Source organism: Hirundo rustica, chromosome 1 (genome assembly GCF_015227805.2).
Source record: "Hirundo rustica isolate bHirRus1 chromosome 1, bHirRus1.pri.v3, whole genome shotgun sequence".
Lineage (NCBI taxonomy): Eukaryota > Metazoa > Chordata > Aves > Passeriformes > Hirundinidae > Hirundo > Hirundo rustica.
The window spans coordinates 155,623,124-155,647,266 of NC_053450.1; the positions used below are offsets into that span (position 1 = coordinate 155,623,124).

The window sequence follows — 24,143 nt, forward strand, 5'->3', positions numbered from 1 at the left end:
GGCTCCCGGTGCAAGGTCCTCCCTTCCCGATGCGCTCTGCCCCGGGATGCTCCCGGGCTCCTCATGCCTAACCCCGACATCAACTCCTCGTGTCCCTGCTGGGATACTCCAGCGCATTCCCGCCGTGCCCGGGCGCACGGGCCGGCTCCGCTGTGCCCTGAGCCGCAGCGCGGCCGGTGCCCGGTTCTGCTCCCACGCCGTGTCCGCTCCAGGCCCGTTCCCGGTGCTGTTCCCGGTTTCCCCGCTCCACGTGCTCCCGCCGCCGCCGCGCCGCTTCCGGGGGCGTGGTCTGAGGGCACGGGGCGGGGCTATGCAAATACGGGCGCAGCCCGCGTTTATGGGCGTGGCCATGCAGATAAAGCCGATATGGGGGTCGCGGCTCGCTTGGAGGCGTGGTCGGCGGGGGGCGTGGCCACGCTGACGGCGGGGGGCGTGGCCGAGGCGCGGCGCTGCGCGCGCGCGGTCGGGGCCCGGCGGCGGCGGCAGCGGGGGGAGGGCGGGAGGGGGTGGGAGAAACCGGGCCGGGAACGGGCGGAAGAGCTCAGGATTAACGCGGGTTTAGAGCTTATAAAGCTCACAGCATCCTACCTTCGGGTAAAAAAAAAAAAAAAAAAAAAAAAAAGGCCCACAACGACGAAACGCGAGGGCCGCGGCCGGGTCAAAGGGCGGAGGTGAAGAAGGAGCCGCTTCCTGGTGAGGTGAGAAGGGCCCGGGGCCGGCGTGGGCAGCGCCGTCGGGTATGGAAGGAACCCCTCACCGCCCCTTCCGTGCCTCAGTTTCCCCTCACGCAGCCCCGCGCTCCCTCCCGCCCCCACATACCCCCCTCTTTTTTGGGGCAGAATTCGCGAGGGGTGCGGAAAGGCGATGACGGGGACGTGCAGTGTTCTGTTCCGCGGCGTCTGTTGGTGCCCTGAAGGTTTCCTGCCCTGGGGCGCTCGGCGCTCTGCCCTCGGGATGATCACCTGGTCGATATTCGGGAATCCACAGAGACGCGGGGAGAGTTTTGGGGCAGAGTGAAGAGGGAGAGGGGAGAGAAGGGGATGATCGCCTCTGCTGCAGGGTTAGGAGAAAATGTTTGGTGGGGAAGGGTGAAAATGATGGGGTGGGTGAAGGGAGCGGTGGGACCGGGGAAGGAAATGCTCGGCGAGGTTTGGCACGGGGCGCCTCGGAACCGCGTGGGTTTGCCGCTCGGGCCGCCTGGGGACCCGACCCCCTGAATCCTGCCAAACCTCGGGATCTGGGCGGAACTGAGGAGACGGCTTCCCCGCGTGGAGGAACGTCTTCACAGCATCTTTAATGAAACGAGCGTGGAGCTTTGGGAACGCTGAGGCAGTTCTGGGGTTGTGTTTGGGAGAATCCCGAGGAAAGGACTCCGGCAAGATTTTGGCCTTAGTGCCAGAATTTCCTGAATGCGGCATCCACGTGTTTTTCCGGGTTGTTGAATGGCAAACCAAGTTTCTTTTCATTCAAGGGGCAGAGATGAGGCGTGAGCTCCCTCTCTGTGGAGCCAGAGCTGTGAGGGCAGGACTGGGGTGATAAATTTGGGATTACACGAGCTGTTGTGTAATGCGGGAAGGAGATTAGCCGGTTGGGATTGGGAAGAGAGGAAAACACCCCGGGATGTTCCTGAGCGTGTGTGACACAGCTCCGTGCTTCCAGGTACAGCTCGGCATGGTTTATTTTTCCAGTCGTGGTTCAAATGCAACGTCCCAAAAGAGCCAAGAACAATCGGGGTTTGTCTTAGGAGTGTTAAAATAGTATTTTAAGTGTCAGAATCCTGTGATGAATGAATGAATTAGTCAGGCTCTCACCGAGTTACTCAACACTGTTTTCAGTCAGGGGGTTGCTGGGCCTGTCTGGCTTCAGAGTTGGGATCATTATGCAGCAAAAACTCCCTTTTTTGTTTTTTTGTTTTTTTTTTTTCCCCTCCCCGTCTGATGAGAATTTAAAAAGTAGAACAGGTACAGCTCGAGGAGCAAAAATAGCAATACCTGCCTGTAGTGTAGTAGGTGAGGAGCAGCAGCACAGCAGTTCCAGCAGATCCTGAGTGCTGGGAATCCTTTTCTCCCCTTTCACAAGAGGCTTGCTCCAGGCTGGAGGTGGGGGCACGGAGGGACCGGTGGCACTCAGCACAAGGGGCCTGTGAGACTGCAAGGAGCTGTAGGAGCAGCTCTGCCGGCGTTCCTTGCCTCTAACATCTGTGGTTAGAATTCCTTGGAGTCCCTCTCTCCCCCTTGTGCGGTGCATTAAAGGGGGAGAGAGGAAGGCTTGAGGAGCACTGAGCAGTTCCATGGTGGGGCAGCTGCTGGCTCTGTGTCTGGGAGTGTTACTGCTCAATCCAGAACACCCAGAACGGGGAGGAGCAGGGAACTGAGGTGTCTGTCCTGGAGGGAATCTTTTCATTCATGTCCTCAGGTGCAGACCCGGTGGCCCAGAACAGCCGTGGCATTTTGGGTATAACTGGGAAAAAGTGAAGTTCTCCTCCCAGGAAAAGAATTATTTCAGCTGGAGTTGAGAGCGTGGTGGGCAGCGGGGAGGGGAGCAGGATGGCAGTTCTTAAATCTGAATGAATCTTGTGTGGAGCATTGTGGTAAAGGAATAATAGCTGGTCTGTTTACAAAAGACAATGTCCGAGTCAGACTTCGGGGCTTGCTGCCTGGCAGAGGAATTTTGGGACCGTTTCTCCATCTGGAAGAAAGAGTGCAGTGATTTCCTGAGCCTGGCTTCCTGATTGGTGATGATTAGAAAGGAAAATGTTTAGTTCTGCGTGGTGCTGGAGATGCCCAAGGCTCCTGCTCCTGCTGGGAGCCCCGAGTTGGCGCGTTCAGCCTTGCCCTGCCGTGACCCAGAACCTGTGGAAAGCCAACCCCAGGCAGGTGTGTCACCTTACAGGTGCTGTGTCCCTCTGGGCCTCTCCACAAGCCCCGGAGATCTGCGAGTGCAGACTTCTGAACCCTGGAAATGTCCTGATCGAAGCTTTGGGGGTTGTTTCTGAGGAAACCGTGCAGGGGAATGCGCGCTGAGGGTTCGTCTAAATTTTGCTTTTCTATTTTGTGGATAAACGGTCAGGATTACGGGGTTTGTCTCCCTCTTGTCATCCTGCCTGTTGGGGGATCCCTGGTAGTTACGTGAGTGACAGCCAGAGCTTCCAGAATTCCGGAGTGGGAACAGCGCCGAAGCTCTGGCTGCGTCTGTGTGGAACTGGGAACGCGTTCCCCAGAGAGCCAAGGGCACGCTTCTGGTTTCCTGCCAAACCCACCAGTTTTGGAAACCCTTCACTTAACAGGAGCCCAAGTGGTGCTACGCCCCCAGCCCTCCCTCTGAGATGGGAAGACTCTCGGTTTGTGTTTCCACAACGGATTTTTCAGGGAAACGAGAGTGCTTAACGGATAAACTTCGTTTGGCCGAGCTCTAATTACAGTAGGTCAGGAAACTCCTGCCAGTGATAGCTGGATTTGGCTGCAGGGGTGTTTGATGGTACTCCAGAGATATTTCTGAGAGGTTTTTGGAGGGTTTTCTCTTCTAGGAGGCAGATGGACCCCACTGGCTATGGGTTTGGAAAATGCAGAATTCTGCTTGGAGGGTTGATGTGGTTTGCCTGGGAAGGGTTTTGGGAACTGCTGTCTGCTCCTGGGGCTGGAGCAGGGACCTGACACAGGCAGGGCTGGAGTGGGCTGGGAAAGGAGCTACAATTCCTTCCACGGATGATGTTTGCCCATCCCGGGCATCCTGAGGCTGTCACTGTCCTAAACTCTCCCTGCCCTGTGCAGCTGTGGAGAGAAGCATGGAAGCATCTGTCGTGGCACGTCCCTTAAAGAGGAGTTGCAGGGAAGGTGCACTTCGGGTGTTGAGGCCTGAATTTGAAATTTGAATTTGTCTGTTTCATAAATAACCACCAAACCAACAGACAGAATGTGTCTGCCTGCACTGAACGGGTTGGGTTTGGGTTTTATTTCCTGATACTGATCGTCAGCCACCGCTGCCCATTTCTGTTCTGAGGGAGAGTTTTGAGCCAGGAAATGTGTCCTGTGCAGGGAGAGGAGCCCCAGCCCTAGAGACAGAAACAGGGAGGGAGCTGTGCTCCTGGTTTGCTGAGGTGAAGGATAGCTGTGGGAGAGGGTGAATCTCCCTGTGCTGGGATGGTGAATGGCTCCGCTGCTTCCCAGGTGAGCTTTGCCTCACAAAAGCAGAGCTGGGCAGTTAAAGAGCTGGTTCATCCGTGCTTTCAGCACTCCTGCAGTGAGGGTTGTTCAAACCCAGAGGCGTTTCCGTTCCTCGTTTGAAGAGCAGCAAGGCCACGAAGGGAGGATTAAGTAAAAATTGAACCCGACTGTCAGAGGGCATCAAGGGACTCACAATTATTCTGGGAACGTCCTCCATGCAGGAAGGTGGTAAAGGAAAGAACAGAGAGGAAAACTTAATGTCTGGCATCCCCAAAACTGGAGTGTTCATCCCCTTTTGACTCCTGGTGAGCAACTGGTGCTAGTGCCAGGCTACAAAAAGGAGGAGCAGCTTTGCAGGCTCTCGTTGCAGAGAGGTATTTCTGTCTGCGTGCTCGAAGCACGGACTAAAAATGACCTGAAAAGCTTTAGGAGGCTTTTGAGACATGGAAAGTCAGTGATGTTTTTAAAGCCCGGAGGAGAGCGAGCTCTTGTTGTGGGTGAGAGTGGGACAAAGAGAACGGGGAGCAGTAATGATCCCAGAATCCTGCAGCAGGTGGGAGATGGTTGAAAAGCTCCCGGCAAGGGGCAGGAGTGCGGAATAGCTGGTGCTGCTTTGCCACAGGTACTCACAAGGGTGAGTTTGCTCCTTCTAGGATGAGACAACCAGGGCTGTTTCTGGCTGCAGAAAAGCAGCTGGGGTCCTGAATCCTCTGAGGTTTGATTTTTACCCGAATGAGAGTCTTGAGCAGGTGCAATTAAACCCAAAGCCTAGGAAGGTGCCGGTCTGTGATGGCTGAGATGGTGGTTGAATAAATGTGCTCAGAGCAGCAGTGACACCCTTGTTAATGGGCCTGGGTGTACTGAGAGGGGCTCTGGGGTCTCACTCCTCTCTGAAGTGGCAGAACAGACTGTGCACATTCAAGCTGTAAATGCCATAAAGCAGGGAAGGGCCGCACCTGTGACTCAGGAGCCAGAAACGGGTTTGAGCAATTAACCGTGGCCCGAAAATGGGCTGGTGGTGGGGAGGGACAGTGGTGAGGCTGGGATTGGAGCAGAAATAGCCAGCTGCAGGCATGAGGTTAATTGAAGAGGTGTAATCCCTAATTGAAGGAACCGGGTGTCCTCCCGTGTGTGTGGGGAGCGGCCAAAGTTTGGGTGTGAGGATTGGTGCTGGTGGCCTTGGCAGTGCTGCGGCAGCAGTTGGACTCTGAGGACTCCGAGGGCTCCTCCTCAGCAATTCCGTGGTTCCAAGTCCCACTGCTGGGGTGTCTGTGCCCACTGGGAACAGACGGGGTTCAATAGCAGGGAGGGGCCCAGGTAAAAACCTCACCGAACCCTGCCTGACACCCTGCTGAAGAGCAGATTGGACAAATGTCTGCTGGGAGTCACTGGAGAAGCTCGTGGTGCTCTGAGCGGGGGCCATGGGGCAGAGTCCCCAGCACGTGTCCTTGCTGTCCCCGCTGGCCTGTCCCCGCTGGCCTGTCCCTGCTGGGCTCTCCCCTGTCCCCTGTCCCCGCTGGCCTGTCCCTGCTGGGCTCTCCCCTGTCCCCTGTCCCCGCTGGCCTGTCCCCGCTGGGCTGTGCCCGCTGGGCTGTCCCTGCGCTGTGACAGGACTGCAGAGGGATGAGGAGTCCTGTCCCCGCTGGGCTGTCCCCGCTGGGCTGTCCCCGCTGGGCTCTCCCCGCTCCCCTGTCCCCTGTCCCCGCTGGCCTGTCCCCGCTGGCCTCTCCCCACTGGGCTCTCCCCGCTCCCCTGTCCCCTGTCCCTGCTGGCCTGTCCCCGTGCTGTGACAGGACTGCAGAGGGATGAGGAGTCCTCTCCCCACTGGGCTCTCCCCACTGGGCTCTCCCCGCTCCCCTGTCCCCTGTCCCCGCTGGCCTGTCCCCACTGGGCTCTCCCCGCTCCCCTGTCCCCGCTGGCCTGTCCCTGCGCTGTGACAGGACTGCAGAGGGATGAGGAGTCCTGTCCCCGCTGGCCTGTCCCCGCTGGCCTGTCCCCACTGGGCTCTCCCCGCTCCCCTGTCCCCGCTGGGCTGTCCCTGCGCTGTGACAGGACTGCAGAGGGATGAGGAGTCCTGTCCCCACTGGGCTCTCCCCTGTCCCCTGTCCCCGCTGGCCTGTCCCTGCGCTGTGACAGGACTGCAGAGGGACGAGGAGTGCTGTCCCTGCGTGATGCTCAGGCGTGGCTGTGCCCAGGGCTTCAGCTGCGGTTGGTGTCACCCACGGGCTGTCCTGCGTGGCCTGGGCTCTTTGCTGCTTGTCCACGATAGGAGCAGTGCTGGGAGCCTCAGGACTGGCCCAGGTTTACCAAGTTTCCGTTTCATGGGTGACGCGGAACCGGAGGATCGTGGTTTGGGTTGGATGGGACCTCGAAGCCCGTCTTGTTCCACCCCTGCCGTGCCAGGGTCACCTTCCGCTGTCCCAGCCAAGGATTGAGCAGCCACAGCTTCTTCTCTTCCAGGGCCTCTGCCCCCTCCCAGGGAACAATCCCTTCCCAATCTCCCACCCATCCCTGCCCTCTGGCACTGGGAGCCATTCCCTGTGTCCTGTCCCTCCAGCCCTTGTCCCCAGCCCCTCTGCAGCTCTCCTGGAGCCCCTTCAGGCCCTGCCAGGGGCTCGGAGCTCTCCCTGGAGCCTTCTCCTCTCCAGGGGAACGTTCCCAGCTCTCCCAGCCTGGCTCCAGAGCAGAGGGGCTCCAGCTCTCTCTTCTGGACTCACTCCAGCAGCTCCAGGTCCTTCTGCCGCCGGACTCCAAGACTTTGCCCAAGCCCCGGCGGATAATCCAAAAGCCTTTTGCCCGTTTTATACTCCAGCAAGAGGCTTGGGCTGAGCTGCTGAGCCCGGGGCGGCAGAGAGGATTAGAAGTGAGCAGAAAGGAAGCAGAAGGGCGCTGCAGGTCTGCGCTGGAGCGAGGGATCCACAGAGTGCGTGGTGTGCGTGCCTGGCACCGGGCTGGGGGTATGGCCATGAGAGGGGCACGGTGGCATCACCCAGGGGGGCACGGTGGCATTGCCCAGGGGGGCACGGTGGCATTGCCCAGGGGGGCACGGTGGCATTGCCCAGGGGAGCATGCAAAGGGGCATGGTGGCATTGCCCGGGGGGCACGGTGGCATCGCCCAGAGGGGCACGGTGGCATCGCCCAGAGGGGCACGGTGGCATCGCCCAGGGGGCACGGTGGCATCGCCCAGGGGGGCACGGTGGCATCGCCTAGGGGGCACGGTGGCATCACCGGGGGGCACGGTGGCATCGCCCAGGGGGGCACGGTGGCATTGCCCAGGGGGGCATGGTGGTATCGCCCAGAGGGGGCACGGTGGCATCGCCCGGGGGGGCACAGTGGCATTGCCCGGGGGGGCACAGTGGCATCGCCCAGGGGGGCACGGTGGCATCGCCCAGGGGGCACGGTGGCATCACCGGGGGGCACGGTGGCATCACCGGGGGGCACGGTGGCATTGCCCAGAGGGGCATGGTGGCATTGCCCAGAGGGGCATGGTGCCATCGCCCATGGGGAGCACGGTGGCATCGCCCAGAGGGGCATGGTGGCATTTCCCGGGGGGGCACGGTGGCATTGCCCAGAGGGGCACGGTGGCATCGCCTGGGGGGCACGGTGGCATCGCCCAGAGGGGGCACGGTGGCATTGCCCAGGGGGCACGGTGGCATTGCCCAGAGGGGCACGGTGGCATCGCCCAGGGGGCACGGTGGCATTGCCCAGAGGGGCATGGTGGCATTGCCCAGAGGGGCACGGTGGCATCACCGGGGGGCACAGTGGCATCGCCCGGGGGGCACGGTGGCATCGCCCGGGGGGCACGGTGGCATCGCCCGGCTGCGCTTGCCGGGGAGGCTCTCGGACGTAACCGCAGGGGGCTGTTGCATCAGTCTCTGGTATTTTTAGGAGAGGGAGATTCCCCAGGCACCTGTAGAGCGGCTGCACTGAGACACAAAGAGCAGGAGATCATTGCGAAGGGATCACGTGGGCTGCGTTGTGTAAGGACCTTGGCCAGGGCAGGCTCCTGTCCCTGTCCCCGGTCCCCAGTCCCCTGTCCCCTGTCCCCGGTCCCCTGTCCCGTGCTGGGTTCCGGGGCTCCTGGATCCAGACGGGTCCCTGCCTTTGCTCCGCAGCTCCTCGCGCTCGCTCTTCCCCGTGGGACAGGCACAGGTCCTGGGGAGAGGATTTCCCCGGCTTAGCTCGTGTTTATTTCCAGCTGCCGCTCGGGAGTTGGATTGATGCTGATTTATCCTGGGATGAAAGGGACGGCCCTTTTCTGCTCTGATTTATCCTGGGATAAAAGGGACGGCCCTTTTCTGCTCTGATTTATCCCAGGATAAAAGGGACGGCCCTTTTCTGCTCTGATTTATCCCGGGATAAAAGGGACGGCCCTTTCCTGCTCTGATTTATCCCAGGATAAAAGGGACGGCCCTTTTCTGCTCTGATTTATCCTGGGATAAAAGGGACGGCCCTTTCCTGCTCTGATTTATCCCATGATAAAAGGGACAGCCCTTTCCTGCTCTGATTTATCCCATGATAAAAGGGACAGCCCTTTTCTGCTCTGATTTATCCCGGGATAAAAGGGACGGCCCTTTTCTGCTCTGATTTATCCCAGGATAAAAGGGACGGCCCTTTTCTGCTCTGATTTATCCTGGGATAAAAGGGACAGCCCTTTTCTGCTCTGATTTATCCTGGGATAAAAGGGACAGCCCTTTTCTGCTCTGATTTATCCCAGCTGCTCTTTGATCATCCTTGAGCTCCTCAGTCCCTTCTCCGGCTCTCCTGCGTGTCCCCCGTGGGTTGTGGGATCAGGAGGAGCAGGAATGCCCAGGGCTCTCCTGCGTGTCCCCCGTGGGATGAGGAGGAGCAGGAATGCCCAGGGCTCTCCTGCGTGTCCCCCGTGGGTTGTGGGATCAGGAGGAGCAGGAATGCCCAGGGCTCTCCTGCGTGTCCCCCGTGGGATGTGGGATCAGGAGGAGGAGCAGGAATGCCCAGGGCTCTCCTGCGTGTCCCCCGTGGGATGTGGGATGTGGGATGAGCAGGAGCAGGAATGCCCAGGGCTCTCCTGCGTGTCCCCCGTGGGATGTGGGATGTGGGATGAGCAGGAGCAGGAATGCCCAGGGCTCTCCTGCGTGTCCCCCGTGGGATGTGGGATCAGGAGCAGGAGCAGGAATGCCCAAGGCTCTCCTGCGTGTCCCCCGTGGGATGTGGGATGAGCAGGAGCAGGAATGCCCAGGGCTCTCCTGCGTGTCCCCCGTGGGATGTGGGATCAGGAGCAGGAATGCCCAGGGCTCTCCTGCGTGTCCCCCGTGGGATGTGGGATGAGGAGCAGGAGCAGGAATGGCCAGGGCTCTCCTGCGTGTCCCCCGTGGGATGTGGGATCAGGAGCAGGAATGCCCAGGGCTCTCCTGCGTGTCCCCCGTGGGATGTGGGATGAGGAGCAGGAGCAGGAATGCCCAGGGCTCTCCTGCGTGTCCCCCGTGGGATGTGGGATGAGCAGGAGCAGGAATGCCCAGGGCTCTCCTGCGTGTCCCCCGTGGGATGTGGGATGAGCAGGAGCAGGAGCAGGAATGCCCAGGGCTCTCCTGCGTGTCCCCCATGGGATGAGGAGCAGCAGGAGCAGGAATGCCCAGGGCTCTCCTGCGTGTCCCCCGTGGGATGTGGGATCAGGAGCAGGAATGCCCAGGGCTCTCCTGCGTGTCCCCCGTGGGATGTGGGATGAGGAGCAGCAGGAGCAGGAATGCCCAGGGCTCTCCTGCGTGTCCCCCGTGGGATGTGGGATGAGGAGCAGGAGCAGGAATGCCCAGGGCTCTCCTGCGTGTCCCCCGTGGGATGTGGGATGAGGAGCAGCAGGAGCAGGAATGCCCAGGGCTCTCCTGCGTGTCCCCCGTGGGATGTGGGATGAGGAGGAGCAGGAATGCCCAGGGCTCTCCTGTGTGTCCCCCGTGGGATGAGGAGCAGGAGCAGGAATGCCCAGGGCTCTCCTGCGTGTCCCCCGTGGGATGTGGGATGTGGGATCAGGAGGAGCAGGAGCAGGAATGCCCAGGGCTCTCCTGCGTGTCCCCCGTGGGATGTGGGATCAGGAGGAGCAGGAGCAGGAATGCCCAGGGCTCTCCTGCGTGTCCCCCGTGGGATGTGGGATGTGGGGTGAGGAGCAGCAGGAGCAGGAATGCCCAGGGCTCTCCTGCGTGTCCCCCGTGGGATGTGGGATGTGGGATCAGGAGGAGCAGGAGCAGGAATGCCCAGGGCTCTCCTGCGTGTCCCCCGTGGGATGTGGGATGAGGAGCAGCAGGAGCAGGAATGCCCAGGGCTCTCCTGCGTGTCCCCCGTGGGATGTGGGATCAGGATCAGGAGCAGGAATGCCCAGGGCTCTCCTGCGTGTCCCCCGTGGGATGTGGGATCAGGAGCAGGAATGCCCAGGGCTCTCCTGCGTGTCCCCCGTGGGATGTGGGATCAGGAGCAGGAATGCCCAGCGCTGTGTGTAGCCCTTAGCACGCGTGAGGATGGATTTACATCCTGGTTCCATCCCGTTCCCCACTCCTGACACACGGTTTCCTGTTTCACACCGCACCACGTCGCACCTTCGGGGCGTTATTTTCCCTCTGTGCATCACATCCCATTTGCTGGGACTTGGTGATCCTTAGGATTCGCTCCTGCCCAAACCTGGCATTCTGTGCCTGTGGATCACTCCCAGCTCTGCGGGGTTGGGCGAGAGCTCTGTGATGGAGAAAAGGGCTTGGGAATCGTTTCCTTGTGTTTGCAATCTTCTGTTCTTCACGTGCAAGGGAGCTTCCCTTGGCTGAGTGCAACACGAGGAGTGAACTTTGAAATGGTGTTTTTTCTAAACTTGGATATTTTCCCTTTTTGTCACAAATCCCAAACTTCTGTGTTTCGTGGCTCTGCGCGTGGAACACCCTTTCCTGTCTCATCATCCACAGCAGCAGGCTGTTGTCTGGTGCTGTTGGGAGCATTTCGGGAAGGGGGAAAGGATTGAAACCACATTCAGGGAATGGCTTCCAAAGCAGGAATGCAGCTGAGGTTCTTCCCTTGGGGCAGAACAGTTTAAAAATGTCCTGAAGACCATTTTGGAAACTGATTTTGAATGTCAGCCCCTGTTCTGGGAGCAGATGACTTTATCTGATATGTAGAGATCATTGAAGTGTTCCCCTTTGAATCTTCGCTGTGTCGCTGCTCCAGCTTTTCAAAAGATGTTAGTAACATGTAACCTGGGCGAGATACCCCTTATAAAATGGGGTCTGTTCCAGGTAACCTCTGAATTCTTAAACTCAGTCCATAAATGAACGTTGTACAGGGAGGAAAACAGGCAAAAGGAAGGGGGGCAAAGCCAGGCGGAGCGGGTGAAGTGAAGGAAGCTTGCGCGTTTTGGGGATCGAGATCTGGCTCAGAATCCCGTGTCAGAGGAGCTGGAGTGCAGGGAGTGGACTCAGCAGGGCTGTTTTCTCCCTTCTGAACACGGAAAGTCCCCCTCGTGTGCAGGACAATGCGTTGGGGCTCAGAGGCTGCTCCTGACGGCGGTCGGGGTTAACCCCTCGCAGGCAGCGGCCTCCCCGGCGCTGGGATTTTCCCAGAGGAAGCCTTCTGTCCCTCGTGACCTCGGTGTCCCCTGGCAGCACAAAGGCTGTTATTCTTCCCATGGGAATGCGAGGGGAGAGCAGGAGCTCGGTGTTAGAGCCCATTGTGCAGCGTTTCTCTGAAGGAGCCTTGTCTGCAGCCGGGCTCTGCTTTTCCCACCTCGGAAGCGAAGGAGCGTTCCCTGGCGCCGGCTGCGGCCGCTCCGTGCCCGCTGACGGGGGGCTGGGCGGCTTCTCAGCCCCCTGCCTGCGTCCCTCTGCGGGTGCTGGGGCCTGGGAGCTGCCCTGGCAGTGAGACCAGCGGGGGATCCTGGGGGGCACGGAGGGGGGGACACGGACCGATCCTGGGACATCGAGAGATCCTGGGGGGCACCTGAGCGATCTGGGACATTGAGAGATCCTGGGGGCCACGGAGCGATCCTGGGAGACATTGAGGGATCCTGGGGGGCATCGGGCATTCCTGGGACATCGAGGATCATGGAAATCAAGTGATCCTGGTGGGGCACCGAGGGATCCTGGGGGGCACCTGAGCGATCTGGGACATCGAGGATCATGGAAATCGAGCGATCTGGGGGGCACAGAGGGATCCTGGGGGGGCACGGAGGGATCCCAGAGGGCACGGAGCGGGGGGCATGGAGTGATCCTGGGACACTGAGAGATCCTGGGGGGCACAGAGTGATTCTGGGGGGGCATGGAGCGATCCCGGGGGCATGGAGCGATCCTGGGGGGCACCAAGGGATCCTGGGGGGGCATGGAGTGATCCTGGGGGGCACGGAGCAATCCTGGGACATCGAGGATCATGGAAATCGAGCGATCCTGGAGGGCACGGAGTGATCCTGGGGGCACCGAGGGATCCTGGGGGGCACGGAGTGATCCTGGGGGCATTGGGTGATTCTGGGGGGCACCAAGCCATCCTGGGGGGCACGGAGCGATCCTGGGGGCACCAAGCCATCCTGGGGGGCACGGAGCGATCCGGGGGAGCACAGAGCGATCCTGGGGGCATTGGGTGATCCTGGGGGGCACGGAGCGATCCTGGGGGCATTGGGTGATCCCGGGGGTCATGGAGCGATCCCGGGGGGCACAGAGCGATCCTGGGGAGCACGGAGCGATCCGGGGGAGCACGGAGCGATCTCGGGGGATCGGAGCCCTGAGGCGCCTCCGGGGCCCATCAGAGGGCAGGAGAACCCCGGGCTCTGAGCGCTCCAGCCCCCCAGTGCAGGATCCCGCGATGCCCCTGGTTCCCGGGGCGCCTGTGCTCGGCGCGGCGCGGCTGGGAGATGGCGGTGCTGGGGAGGGCTGGGAGCGGGGTCAGCCCTGCGTGTGCTGAGAGCGGCCCGGGGCCGTGGGGGGCAGCTGGCGCTCCCTCCCTGGCTGTGGCTGTGTCCCACACGCGTGGGTTCCGAGCCGCTGTCCGTGTCCTGTCGGGATCCCCGTTCTGGCTCGCCGTCTCGGCCGCGGCCCGGCTGAGGTGTCGCTTGCAGCGGGCTGCCCGCTCTCGTGGCTGCTCTGCGTCCGGCAGCGTCGGCCCCGCTGCTTCCCCGTGCTCTGGGGCAGCTCCGAGGGCAGCAGGTGTCTGTGATCCCCCGAGCCCCTGTGGGGTGATGGATGGGTTTGTGGTGCCTGCAGCAGCGGGAGGGAGAATTGCTGCTGGGAGAAATACCCTCAGGTGTGTGAGCGTGGCAGCAGCACAGAGCAGCCCAGTGACCTTTGTAAATTCTCTTTTTTAGTCAATTCTTCCTTCTTTGCCATTCATTCCTCCCCTGGCCTTCCCCAAACACAGCCTTGGCAGGAAAACTCCTCCGATCTGCCCCGGGCCTGAGGTGTTCCATCTGCAGGGATGTGTGGGTCCTGGTGGGATGTGTGGGTCCTGGTGGGATGTGTGGGTCCTGGTGGGATGTGTGGGTCCTGGTGGGATGTGTGGGTCCTGGTGGGATGTGAGGGTCCTGGTGGGATGTGTGGGTCCTGGTGGGATGTGTGGGTCCTGGTGGGATGTGTGGATCCTGGTGGGATGTGTGGGTCCCGGTGGATGTGTGGGTCCTGGTGGCATGTGAGGGTCCTGGTGGGATGTGTGGGTCCTGGTGGGATGTGAGGATCCTGGTGGGATGTGTGGGTCCTGGTGGGATGTGAGGATCCTGGTGGGATGTGGGGATCCTGGTGGGATGTGGGGATCCTGGTGGGATGTGTGGGGATCCTGGTGGGATGTGTGGGTCCTGGTGGGATGTGTGAGGATCCTGGTGGGATGTGAGGATCCTGGTGGATGTGTGGGTCCTGGTGGGATGTGTGAGGATCCTGGTGGGATGTGTGAGGGTCCTGGTGGGATGTGAGGGGATCCTGGTGGGATGTGAGGAGGGGTGTGGATCCTGGTGGGATGTGTGGGTCCTGGTGGGATGTGAGGGTCCTGGTGGGATGTGTGGGTCCTGGTGGGATGTGTGGGTCCTGGTGGGATGTGAGGGTCCTGGTGGGATGTGGGGATCCTGGTGGGATGTGTGGGTCCTGGTGGGATGTGTGGATCCTGGTGGGATGTGTGGGTCCTGGTGGGATGTGTGGATCCTGGTGGATGTGTGTGGATCCTGGTGGGATGTGAGGAAGGAGCAGGAGCACGTCGGGTCTGTTCCTGCTTTGCCGAGTTTGGGGCTGTAAATGGAAAATGCTGGGTTAAAATTCCCGTTGGAGGCTCAGGTACAGGCAACATAACGGAGCAAATTATTGGATATATTGAAGTGCAAGGAAAATACTCTGGAATGGGGATTCCTTTGGGATTTTTTTTCCTTGTATGTCCCCCCCTCCAGGCTTCACTGGCTTGGCTGTGTGTTTTTATTACACCTCATGCCAAGGCCTGGTTCCAGAACACTCTGTGGAAAACTGAGGAGTTGAGTACACCTAAAACCCCAGGTGGCTGTGTATTAGGAAGGAGTTTTCCACCTCTGTTAGTTTATCCTCCAGGCTCTCAGGGGGCTCTGCCGTGTGTCAGTGCCCAGGGAGGCTCCTGGGAAGGCTCTAAAGCCTTTCAGGCAGAAATGTAAAGAATTCAGAACATTTGTTGGGTGAGATAAACGCTTCTGCCTGGGGAAAAGTAGCAACTTTGAGTGGATTTTCCTGCGAAAGGAAGTTCAGCATTTCTTCCTTCCGCTGTCAGCCTGGTTTTTGTGGGAGAGCAGGGCACTGGAGCCAGGTGGGGTCAGGCTCTGCTCCCAGGAACAGGGACAGGAGCAGAGGGAACGGCCTCAGCCTGGGCCAGGGGAGCTCAGGGGGGACAGCAGCAGGAATTTCCCCACGGAAAGGGAGCTCAGGGGGGACAGCAGCAGGAATTTCCCCATGGAAACGGAGCTCAGGCACTGGAACTGCCCTGGGAGCTTTGGAGCACCCATCCCTGGAGCTGTCCCAGGAATTCCTGGATGCTCAGTGCTCTGGGCTGGGCACAGGGTGGACTCGGTGACCTTGGAGGGCTTTTCCAGCCTCAGGGATCCTGGGGTTCAGTGAAGCGCGCCCGCCTCTCGCACCTGGATGGGAGCAGCAGTGTCAGCTGTGGTGCTGCAGGGTGGGGACACCCCTGCTGCCCTCCTGCTTCCAGGCACACTTGGGTTTGCAGTCGTGCAGGAGGCAGGAAATCCTCCTGTAATGTTTGTCCCACGGTCAGCAGGTTTATTCTGGCTCCCGTGATCTCAGTTTGCAGGAACGGTTCCCGCTGTTCGCTCCGAGGAGCTCTGTCACAGCGTAAAGCAAATAAAGATGGCAGGTTTTGATAAAGGAATAAAGGAATACTGGCTTGGGAATGCTCTGTGTTTTCTCACGGAGTGCTGCTGTTGGACAGAGAGGAAACAGAAGATTTTCCTCCTTGAAACGACGAGGAATTGTCGCCGGTGCTGTTTCCCCCCCGGAGTGGCTTTTGGCGGCTCGGGCTGGTCACACCGCCGCTCCTGGCATGGCTTTGGCCGCAGGAGCAGCAGCGTCCGTGTTGCTGCCGAGTTCCTCGTGGGTCGGGGATGGTGCAGCCCCGCCGGTGGGATCTGCTCGGTCATTTCACTGTCACCGAGGCGCACAGAGCAGTCACACGCAGACAGGAGATTTTCATAGGGGTCCTTCCAATCCAGCTCCCAGCTGAGAGAGCCGAGAGCAGAGAAACCCCTTTGTTTATTTCTTACTTTTTATCCATTTGTGGGTCTGGCAGAAGATTGGCTTTTTGGGGTTTCCACCCCTCAGCCTCAGTGGCCAGACGAATTGTCAGTTACAATTGTTTTCAGGTTAGAAATGTGCAAACAAAGGACAGAGAATGGAAAACAAAGGATTTGTTTATGTTACATCTGTGGGAAAAGGTAGAAAACTGCTCTTAATATTGTACAATAACTAAAAAGATCTGACTCCATTTAAGGAAATCAAAAGGCTCAGAAAAACCAGGGTGACAATTTCACAGAGCCAGGGAATCCCCGAACGGTTTGTGCCGCTTCAGGACCATCCAGTGCCACCCCTGGGTGGCAGGGACACCTCCCACTGTCCCCGAGCGATCCAAACCCTGGCCTTGGGCACCGCCAGGGATCCAGGGGCGCGCTGTGCCGGGGCTCCCCCCGCTCCCAGGGAACGACCCCTTCCCGTGCCGACCATTCCAAAACGAGCCAGTAACGCTCATTTCCCTTTTCTTTCCCTGTTTCCCCTCTGCCCTCCCCAGCTGGAGGCAGCGCCTTCCCCGGAGAGTCCGTGCCGGAGTCGCCGCAGCCCGGGATGGCCTGGAGGTGAGGGCGGCCGAGGATGACCCTGACTGAAAGGCTGCGCGAGAGGATTTCGCGGGCGTTCTACAGCCACGGGCTGCTCTGCGCGTCCTACCCCATCCCCATCATCCTCTTCACGGCGCTCTGCATCCTGGCCTGCTGGTGAGTGCCGCCGCCGCCGCCCGGGCAGCGCTCTCCTCCGGGCCCGCGCAGAGGAGCTGCTCTTTCTCCTCTTAGACTGGGTGGGGTTTGTCATCTCCTTCTGTGGATGAAAGAAACGACAGGGACGGGGTGTCCTGACAGGGATGGGGTGTCCTGACAGAGATGGGGTGTCCTGACAGGGACGGGGTGTCCTGACAGAGATGGGGTGTCCTGACAGGGACGGGGTGTCCTGACAGAGATGGGGTGCCCTGACAGGGATGGGGTGTCCTGACAGGGATGGAGTGTCCTGACAGGGATGGGGTGTCCTGACAGGGACGGGGTGTCCTGACAGAGATGGGGTGTCCTGACAGGGATGGGGTGTCCTGAGAGAGATGGGGTGTCCTGACAGGGATGGGGTGTCCTGAGAGAGATGGGGTGTCCTGACAGAGATGGGGTGCCCTGACAGGGATGGGGTGTCCTGACAGGGACGGGGTGTCCTGACAGGGATGGGGTGTCCTGACAGGGACGGGGTGTCCTGACAGAGATGGGGTGTCCTGACAGGGATGGGGTGTCCTGACAGGGATGGGGTGTCCTGACAGGGACGGGGTGTCCTGACAGAGATGGGGTGTCCTGACAGGGATGGGGTGTCCTGACAGGGACGGGGTGTCCTGACAGGGATGGGGTGTCCTGACAGGGACGGGGTGTCCTGACAGAGATGGGGTGTCCTGACAGGGATGGGGTGTCCTGACAGGGACGGGGTGTCCTGACAGGGACGGGGTGTCCTGACAGGGATGGAGTGTCTTCCCTCCGGTTTAATGAGCAAGAACTAATTTATGGGTGAAGTGAGGCGCTGAATGAGGTGAAAGTAACCCCCCAGCACCTGGCAGTGCACTCCAAAGGCATGAATTAAAAATGGGGAGAGGGGAAGCTGATCCTGCCTCGCACACCTGCCTGTGCTCTTCTCCCTGGCGCCTGCACTGTGTTTCACCCTTGGCACGCCCGCGAGGGAGCAGATTCCTGCTCTCCTCGTGGAGCCTGATTTGGATCCCTGGTTTGCAGGTGGATATCATTGTCCCCCCAGGAACCCTTTCCTTTCCAGCGGGGCGCAGAGGGGCCGAGCAAACCTTTGTGCCCAGAGCATGCCCACGTGTAGGGCTCTGTCTTGTGGGGTTGAGCTCTGCTTTGGGCAAGGCAAACCCGATGTGATGATCTGCTCCCCTGCTCGCAGGAAAGCTCCTGTGTGCTGGCACAGACACAGGTTTTCCTCTGAGCCCTGCTGGTGACAGGGGCTGCTTGCACACTTCAGGTAAAACACTGTCGAAGGGAGGGATTTCCACACCCGAGGAACCTCCGAGGTGGCTTCTCCTGGCTGCAACCCTTTGTGGTTGTCAGCAGCTCTGGGTTTTTTTTTAGTTTTTCACTGCTCCACGTGAATCCTAGTAACTTTCAGGGACACTTTTATTCTCAGGTCTCTTGTTCTGTAGAACGTGAAGTTCCTACAAGGCCCAGCCGAGAGGTTCCCACGTTTCTCTGTCTTTGATGGGATTGCAAGGACAATTGCTCTGTGATTTGGCTCCAGCTCTGCCAGGTGCAGCTTTCCAGTGGCATTTCTTCACCTGGAAGCTGCAGCCTGCAAAGCCAAACCAGAGTCCCCGGTGTGTCACTGTGGGAAATGCCGTGGGAAGGTGGGAATGCCCCTCCAGGATGGGCAAAGGCTGCTCACTGCAGCTCCCGCAGGCAGGGCAGCTCCTGGAGCGTGAAATGTTCACCCAGAGCAGCTCCTGCGGTGTGAAATGTTCATCCAGGGCATTAATTCCAGTGTGAAATGTTCAATGTTCACCCAGGACAGCTCCTGGAGCGTGAAATGTTCACCCAGGACAGCTCCTGCGGTGTGAAATGTTCAATGTTCACCCAGGGCAGTTCCTGCAGTGTGAAATGTTCAATGTTCACCCAGGGCAGTTATTGCAGTGTGAAATGTTCAATGCTCACCCAGGGCAGTTATTGCAGTGTGAAATGTTCAATGTTCACCCAGGGCAGCTCCTGCAGTGTGAAATGTTCAATGTTCACCCAGGGCAGTTATTGCAGTGTGAAATGTTCAATGCTCACCCAGGGCAGTTATTGCAGTGTGAAATGTTCAATGTTCACCCAGGGCAGCTCCTGCAGTGTGAAATGTTCAATGTTCACCCAGGGCAGTTATTGCAGTGTGAAATGTTCAATGTTCACCCAGGGCAGTTATTGCAGTGTGAAATGTTCAATGTTCACCCAGGGCAGTTATTGCAGTGTGAAATGTTCAATGTTCACCCAGGGCAGTTATTGCAGTGTGAAATGTTCAATGTTCACCCAGGGCAGTTATTGCAGTGTGAAATGTTCAATGTTCACCCAGGGCAGTTATTGCAGTGTGAAATGTTCAATGTTCACCCAGGGCAGCTCCTGCAGTGTGAAATGTTCAATGTTCACCCAGGGCAGTTATTGCAGTGTGAAATGTTCAATGTTCACCCAGGGCAGTTATTGCAGTGTGAAATGTTCAATGTTCAGCCAGGGCAGTTATTGCAGTGTGAAATGTTCAATGTTCACCCAGGGCAGTTATTGCAGTGTGAAATGTTCAATGTTCACCCAGGGCAGCTCCTGCAGTGTGAAATGTTCAATGTTCACCCAGGGCAGTTATTGCAGTGTGAAATGTTCACCCAGGGCAGCTCCTGCAGTGTGAAATGTTCAATGTTCACCCAGGGCAGTTATTGCAGTGTGAAATGTTCAATGTTCACCCAGGGCAGTTATTGCAGTGTGAAATGTTCAATGTTCACCCAGGGCAGCTCCTGCAGTGTGAAATGTTCAATGTTCACCCAGGGCAGCTCCTGCAGTGTGAAATGTTCAATGTTCACCCAGGGCAGCTCCTGCAGTGTGAAATGTTCAATGTTCACCCAGGGCAGTTATTGCAGTGTGAAATGTTCAATGTTCACCCAGGGCAGTTATTGCAGTGTGAAATGTTCAATGTTCACCCAGGGCAGTTATTGCAGTGTGAAATGTTCAATGTTCACCCAGGGCAGCTCCTGCAGTGTGAAATGTTCAATGTTCACCCAGGGCAGTTATTGCAGTGTGAAATGTTCAATGTTCACCCAGGGCAGTTATTGCAGTGTGAAATGTTCAATGTTCACCCAGGGCAGCTCCTGCAGTGTGAAATGTTCAATGTTCACCCAGGGCAGTTATTGCAGTGTGAAATGTTCAATGTTCACCCAGGGCAGTTATTGCAGTGTGAAATGTTCAATGTTCACCCAGGGCAGTTATTGCAGTGTGAAATGTTCAATGTTCACCCAGGGTAGTTATTGCAGTGTGAAATGTTCAATGTTCAACAGTTATTGCAGTGTGAAATGTTCAATGTTCACCCAGGGCAGTTATTGCAGTGTGAAATGTTCAATGTTCACCCAGGGCAGCTCCTGCAGTGTGAAATGTTCAATGTTCACCCAGGGCAGTTATTGCAGTGTGAAATGTTCAATGTTCACCCAGGGCAGTTATTGCAGTGTGAAATGTTCAATGTTCACCCAGGGCAGCTCCTGCAGTGTGAAATGTTCAATGTTCACCCAGGGCAGTTATTGCAGTGTGAAATGTTCAATGTTCACCCAGAGCAGCTCCTGCAGTGTGAAATGTTCAATGTTCACCCAGGGCAGTTACTGCAGTGTGAAATGTTCAATGTTCACCCAGGGCAGTTATTGCAGTGTGAAATGTTCAATGTTCAGCCAGGGCAGCTCCTGCAGTGTGAAATGTTCAATGTTCACCCAGGGCAGTTATTGCAGTGTGAAATGTTCAATGTTCACCCAGGGCAGTTATTGCAGTGTGAAATGTTCAATGTTCACCCAGGGCAGTTATTGCAGTGTGAAATGTTCAATGTTCACCCAGGGCAGTTATTGCAGTGTGAAATGTTCAATGTTCACCCAGGGCAGTTATTGCAGTGTGAAATGTTCAATGTTCACCCAGGGTAGTTATTGCAGTGTGAAATGTTCAATGTTCAACAGTTATTGCAGTGTGAAATGTTCAATGTTCAGCCAGGGCAGTTATTGCAGTGTGAAATGTTCAATGTTCACCCAGGGCAGTTATTGCAGTGTGAAATGTTCAATGTTCACCCAGGGCAGCTCCTGCAGTGTGAAATGTTCAATGTTCACCCAGGGCAGCTCCTGCAGTGTGAAATGTTCAATGTTCACCCAGGGCAGCTCCTGCAGTGTGAAATGTTCACCCACAAAGCGTTTGGGGAGGGATCAGAGCACGCTCATTCCCATCTGAAATTCAGGATTTCCCAGAGAGGAGTAGATCTGACCGGAGTCTCCAGCAGCTCTCCTGGAGCCTGGGTGCTTTGGCCAGCTGGGTCAGGACCTGTATCTGGCCAGGGCAGGCAGCTCGGGCTCCAGCCCCGGTTTGGTGTGTGTTTGTGGAAGTGGCTGCATCGCTGAGTGCCGATATTTGATGCTCCTGCAGTGACTGGTTTCCTCCAGGCTGCAGAAATCTGTCCAGGACGCCCTCAGGCCTGAGGAGCGTTTTCTTTTGTGAGTTCCAGAGGCTCGTTAGCAAAGCGGGTCCTGGCCGTGGGGGAGATGGGTGGCAAGGACACGGGGACAGCCCTGGGGAGCAGGAGAGCCTCGGCAGAGCCCTGGGCTCAGGCTGGAGCTCTTCGTCCCCGATGAGGAGCAGTTTCGGGGTGTTTCAGCACCGGTCCTGAGCTGCTGTGCTAACTGCTGGGAAGGAGGTGTTAATTGGGGCTTTGCTAATGAGCTCAGAGCTGTCCCAGAGTGGGTCCTACACCTGGTGTGAGGGTGAGGGGACTGCTCCCTGGGAGCTGGGTGTGCTGAGGGCTCAGCATGTCCCTGCACCCGTCTCCTGCTGGGATTGGGCTGTTGCTGCTCTGTGGAAGCTCTCCTCTGCCCCGGGTGCGTTTCACTGCTGCATCCCAGCCTCGCCTCCCCAAAAACGGGCGAGGAACCACCCGAGGCCGGGGCGGGGGGATCAAAGCCCAGCAAGGAGGCAGAAGCTCCTTTGGGGAACGTTTCTGTGCAGCAGGGAGCCTCAGCGCTGCGTGCAGCCGGACCAGGAGCAGGGAGCTCATGGGATGCTGGAATTGTTCAGGCTGGAAAAGGCTTTTCAGCTCAGAGGCCGGCCATTCCCCAGCGCCGCTCCGTGTTCCTCCTGGGGCGCGGTCCATAACGGCATCCCGGCGCGCGGGAGCGGAGCTGGCACCCCCGGCTCCTCGGGATCGGCCCTGCCTCCCGTCCCTGGAGCCCAGGAGAGCTCGTGGGACTCCGCTGCGGAGAAGGTGGTCCCAGTTGTTGTGGGTTTTCTCCCCCTGACATCAGTCAAACCCCACCGGGTTGTGCTCAGACAGTTTTTAAACGCTGAAATAAAGCACAAGGCCTGCAGCTCATCCATCAGGGGTTCTGGCCTCAGGCAGGCCAGGGGGTGATGTCACCCCAGGGTCCGGTCTGGATGTTTGGGGTGTCTTTACTCTTGGAAGGGTTGGCACAGGCACCGTTTTTAATGTCACTGACGGGCGAGGCACAGCGTCTCTGGGTTTGGTGATAAATGAATACCCAAAGCACAAATTCCTGCCACTCGTCGTTACTCTGTAGCCCGAAAGTGTGAAAATCCGAGTTGGTCTCCACATCAGAGGGAGAGTTCTCTTGTTCTGTTGTAAATCCCTTTGGGGGTGACACCCAGGTTCCTCCCCGGTGTTGGGATCTGTGTTTTCCCTGGAGTGAGGGTGTCACCAGCCCTGTCTGGCAGCACCCAGAGAGGAACAGTGCCACCTGGAAATGTGGCTCTTGGGGTAAATGTGGAATCCCAGTGTCGCTCTGAAGAGCGGTTTTTAGTTCAAGTAAGGGTTGCAGATGACCCAGGTGACTGCAGCAGGCTCAGGGCAGTTAAACAGGTTGTTATTTAACAATTGTTAACAATATAATAATTGTTATTTAACTGGAACGCAGGTTCTGCTCCTGAAGAATGGCAGAACTGGCTGGAAGCAGAGCCCCTGGGGAGCTGTGTGTGTACATCCTTTTAATTTATTTATAATTATGTCTATAAGAACGTGGCACAGGTTTGTCCTGTGGTAACCAGAGGAGAGCTGAGCTGGAGTCAGTCTCTTCACGTCCCAGATCCCCAGGGAGCAGAGCCTCCCCTGGGATTTCCCCACGGCACTGGGGGCAGGGGGTGCCGCACAGGAGAGGGAAATCTCCTTCCCAGTGCCGAATTTCGGGGCAGAGCCACCGTCACTGACTCAGGAACAGGTTGTTCCTGCGCTTGCCAGGGATGGAAGGGCGCTGCTGCTGCCAGACCCTGGCCTTGCCAACCCTCTGGCGGGACCCTGCCACCAGATTCCCTCCCTCCTCGGCCAGGGGTTCCAGGCCGGTCTGCCTTGGCTGCAGACAGGCCCAAAGCTCGTCCTGCGGCGAGCTGGGAGCTGGGAGCTGCTTTAATTCCAAGGACAGCTCCGTTCCCGTTTCCTGGGACCCTTCCAGGGCCTGGAGCTCTGCATGGCTCGGGGAAGGGGCAGTGTGCAGGGAGGGCTGTGCCCGCAGCTCTCCTGGCCCTGCTCCATCCTGGACCCCGGAACCGTCTGGAGAATATCTCAGGTGCTGGGAGGAGCTCTTGTGCCTGGTGGCTGCATTCCCCTGGTCCTGCTGCATTCCCCTGGTCCTGCTGCATTCCCTGGGTCCTGCTGCATTCCCTGGGTCCTGCTGCATTCCCTGGGTCCTGCTGCATTCCCCTGGTCCTGCTGCATTCCCCAGCTCCTGCTGCATTCCCCAGCTCCTGCTGCATTCCCCAGTTCCTGCTGCATTCCCCAGCTCCTGCTGCATTCCCCTGGTCCTGCTGCATTCCCAGCTCCTGCTGCATTCCCCTGGTCCTGCTGCATTCCCTGGGTCCTGCTGCATTCCCTGGGTCCTGCTGCATTCCCCAGCTCCTGCTGCATTCCCCTGGTCCTGCTGCATTCCCAGCTCCTGCTGCATTCCCCTGGTCCTGCTGCATTCCCCAGCTCCTGCTGCATTCCCTGGGTCCTGCTGCATTCCCTGGGTCCTGCTGCATTCCCTGGGTCCTGCTGCATTCCCCAGCTCCTGCTGCATTCCCCAGCTCCTGCTGCATTCCCCGGGTCCTGCTGCATTCCCCAGCTCCTGCTGCATTCCCCAGCTCCTGCTGCATTCCCTGGGTCCTGCTGCATTCCCCGGGTCCTGCTGCATTCCCCAGCTCCTGCTGCATTCCCCGGTTCCTGCTGCATTCCCCAGCTCCTGCTGCATTCCCCAGCTCCTGCTGCATTCCCCAGCTCCTGCTGTATTCCCCTGGTCCTGCTGTATTCCCCTGGTCCTGCTGCATTCCCAGCTCCTGCTGCATTCCCCTGGTCCTGCTGCATTCCCTGGGTCCTGCTGCATTCCCTGGGTCCTGCTGCATTCCCTGGGTCCTGCTGCATTCCCCAGCTCCTGCTGCATTCCCCAGCTCCTGCTGCATTCCCCGGTTCCTGCTGCATTCCCCAGCTCCTGCTGCATTCCCCAGCTCCTGCTGCATTCCCCTGGTCCTGCTGCATTCCCCGGGTC

General features: G+C 58.5%; 1 protein-coding gene across 2 annotated transcripts in view; it reads left to right on the forward strand.

Annotated features, from left to right (window-relative positions):
- The first annotated feature begins 527 nt into the window (after window positions 1-527).
- Window positions 528-24,143, forward strand: part of SCAP (SREBF chaperone) — a 64,262-nt gene continuing 40,646 nt past the window's right edge. For both annotated transcript variants that reach the window (XM_040064357.2, XM_040064367.2), the window contains exons 1-2: window positions 528-698; window positions 16,401-16,602. In XM_040064357.2, coding sequence (XP_039920291.1) covers window positions 16,481-16,602 — 122 coding nt within the window. In that variant the 5' untranslated portion in view covers window positions 528-698; window positions 16,401-16,480. The remainder of the gene's footprint in view (window positions 699-16,400; window positions 16,603-24,143) is intronic.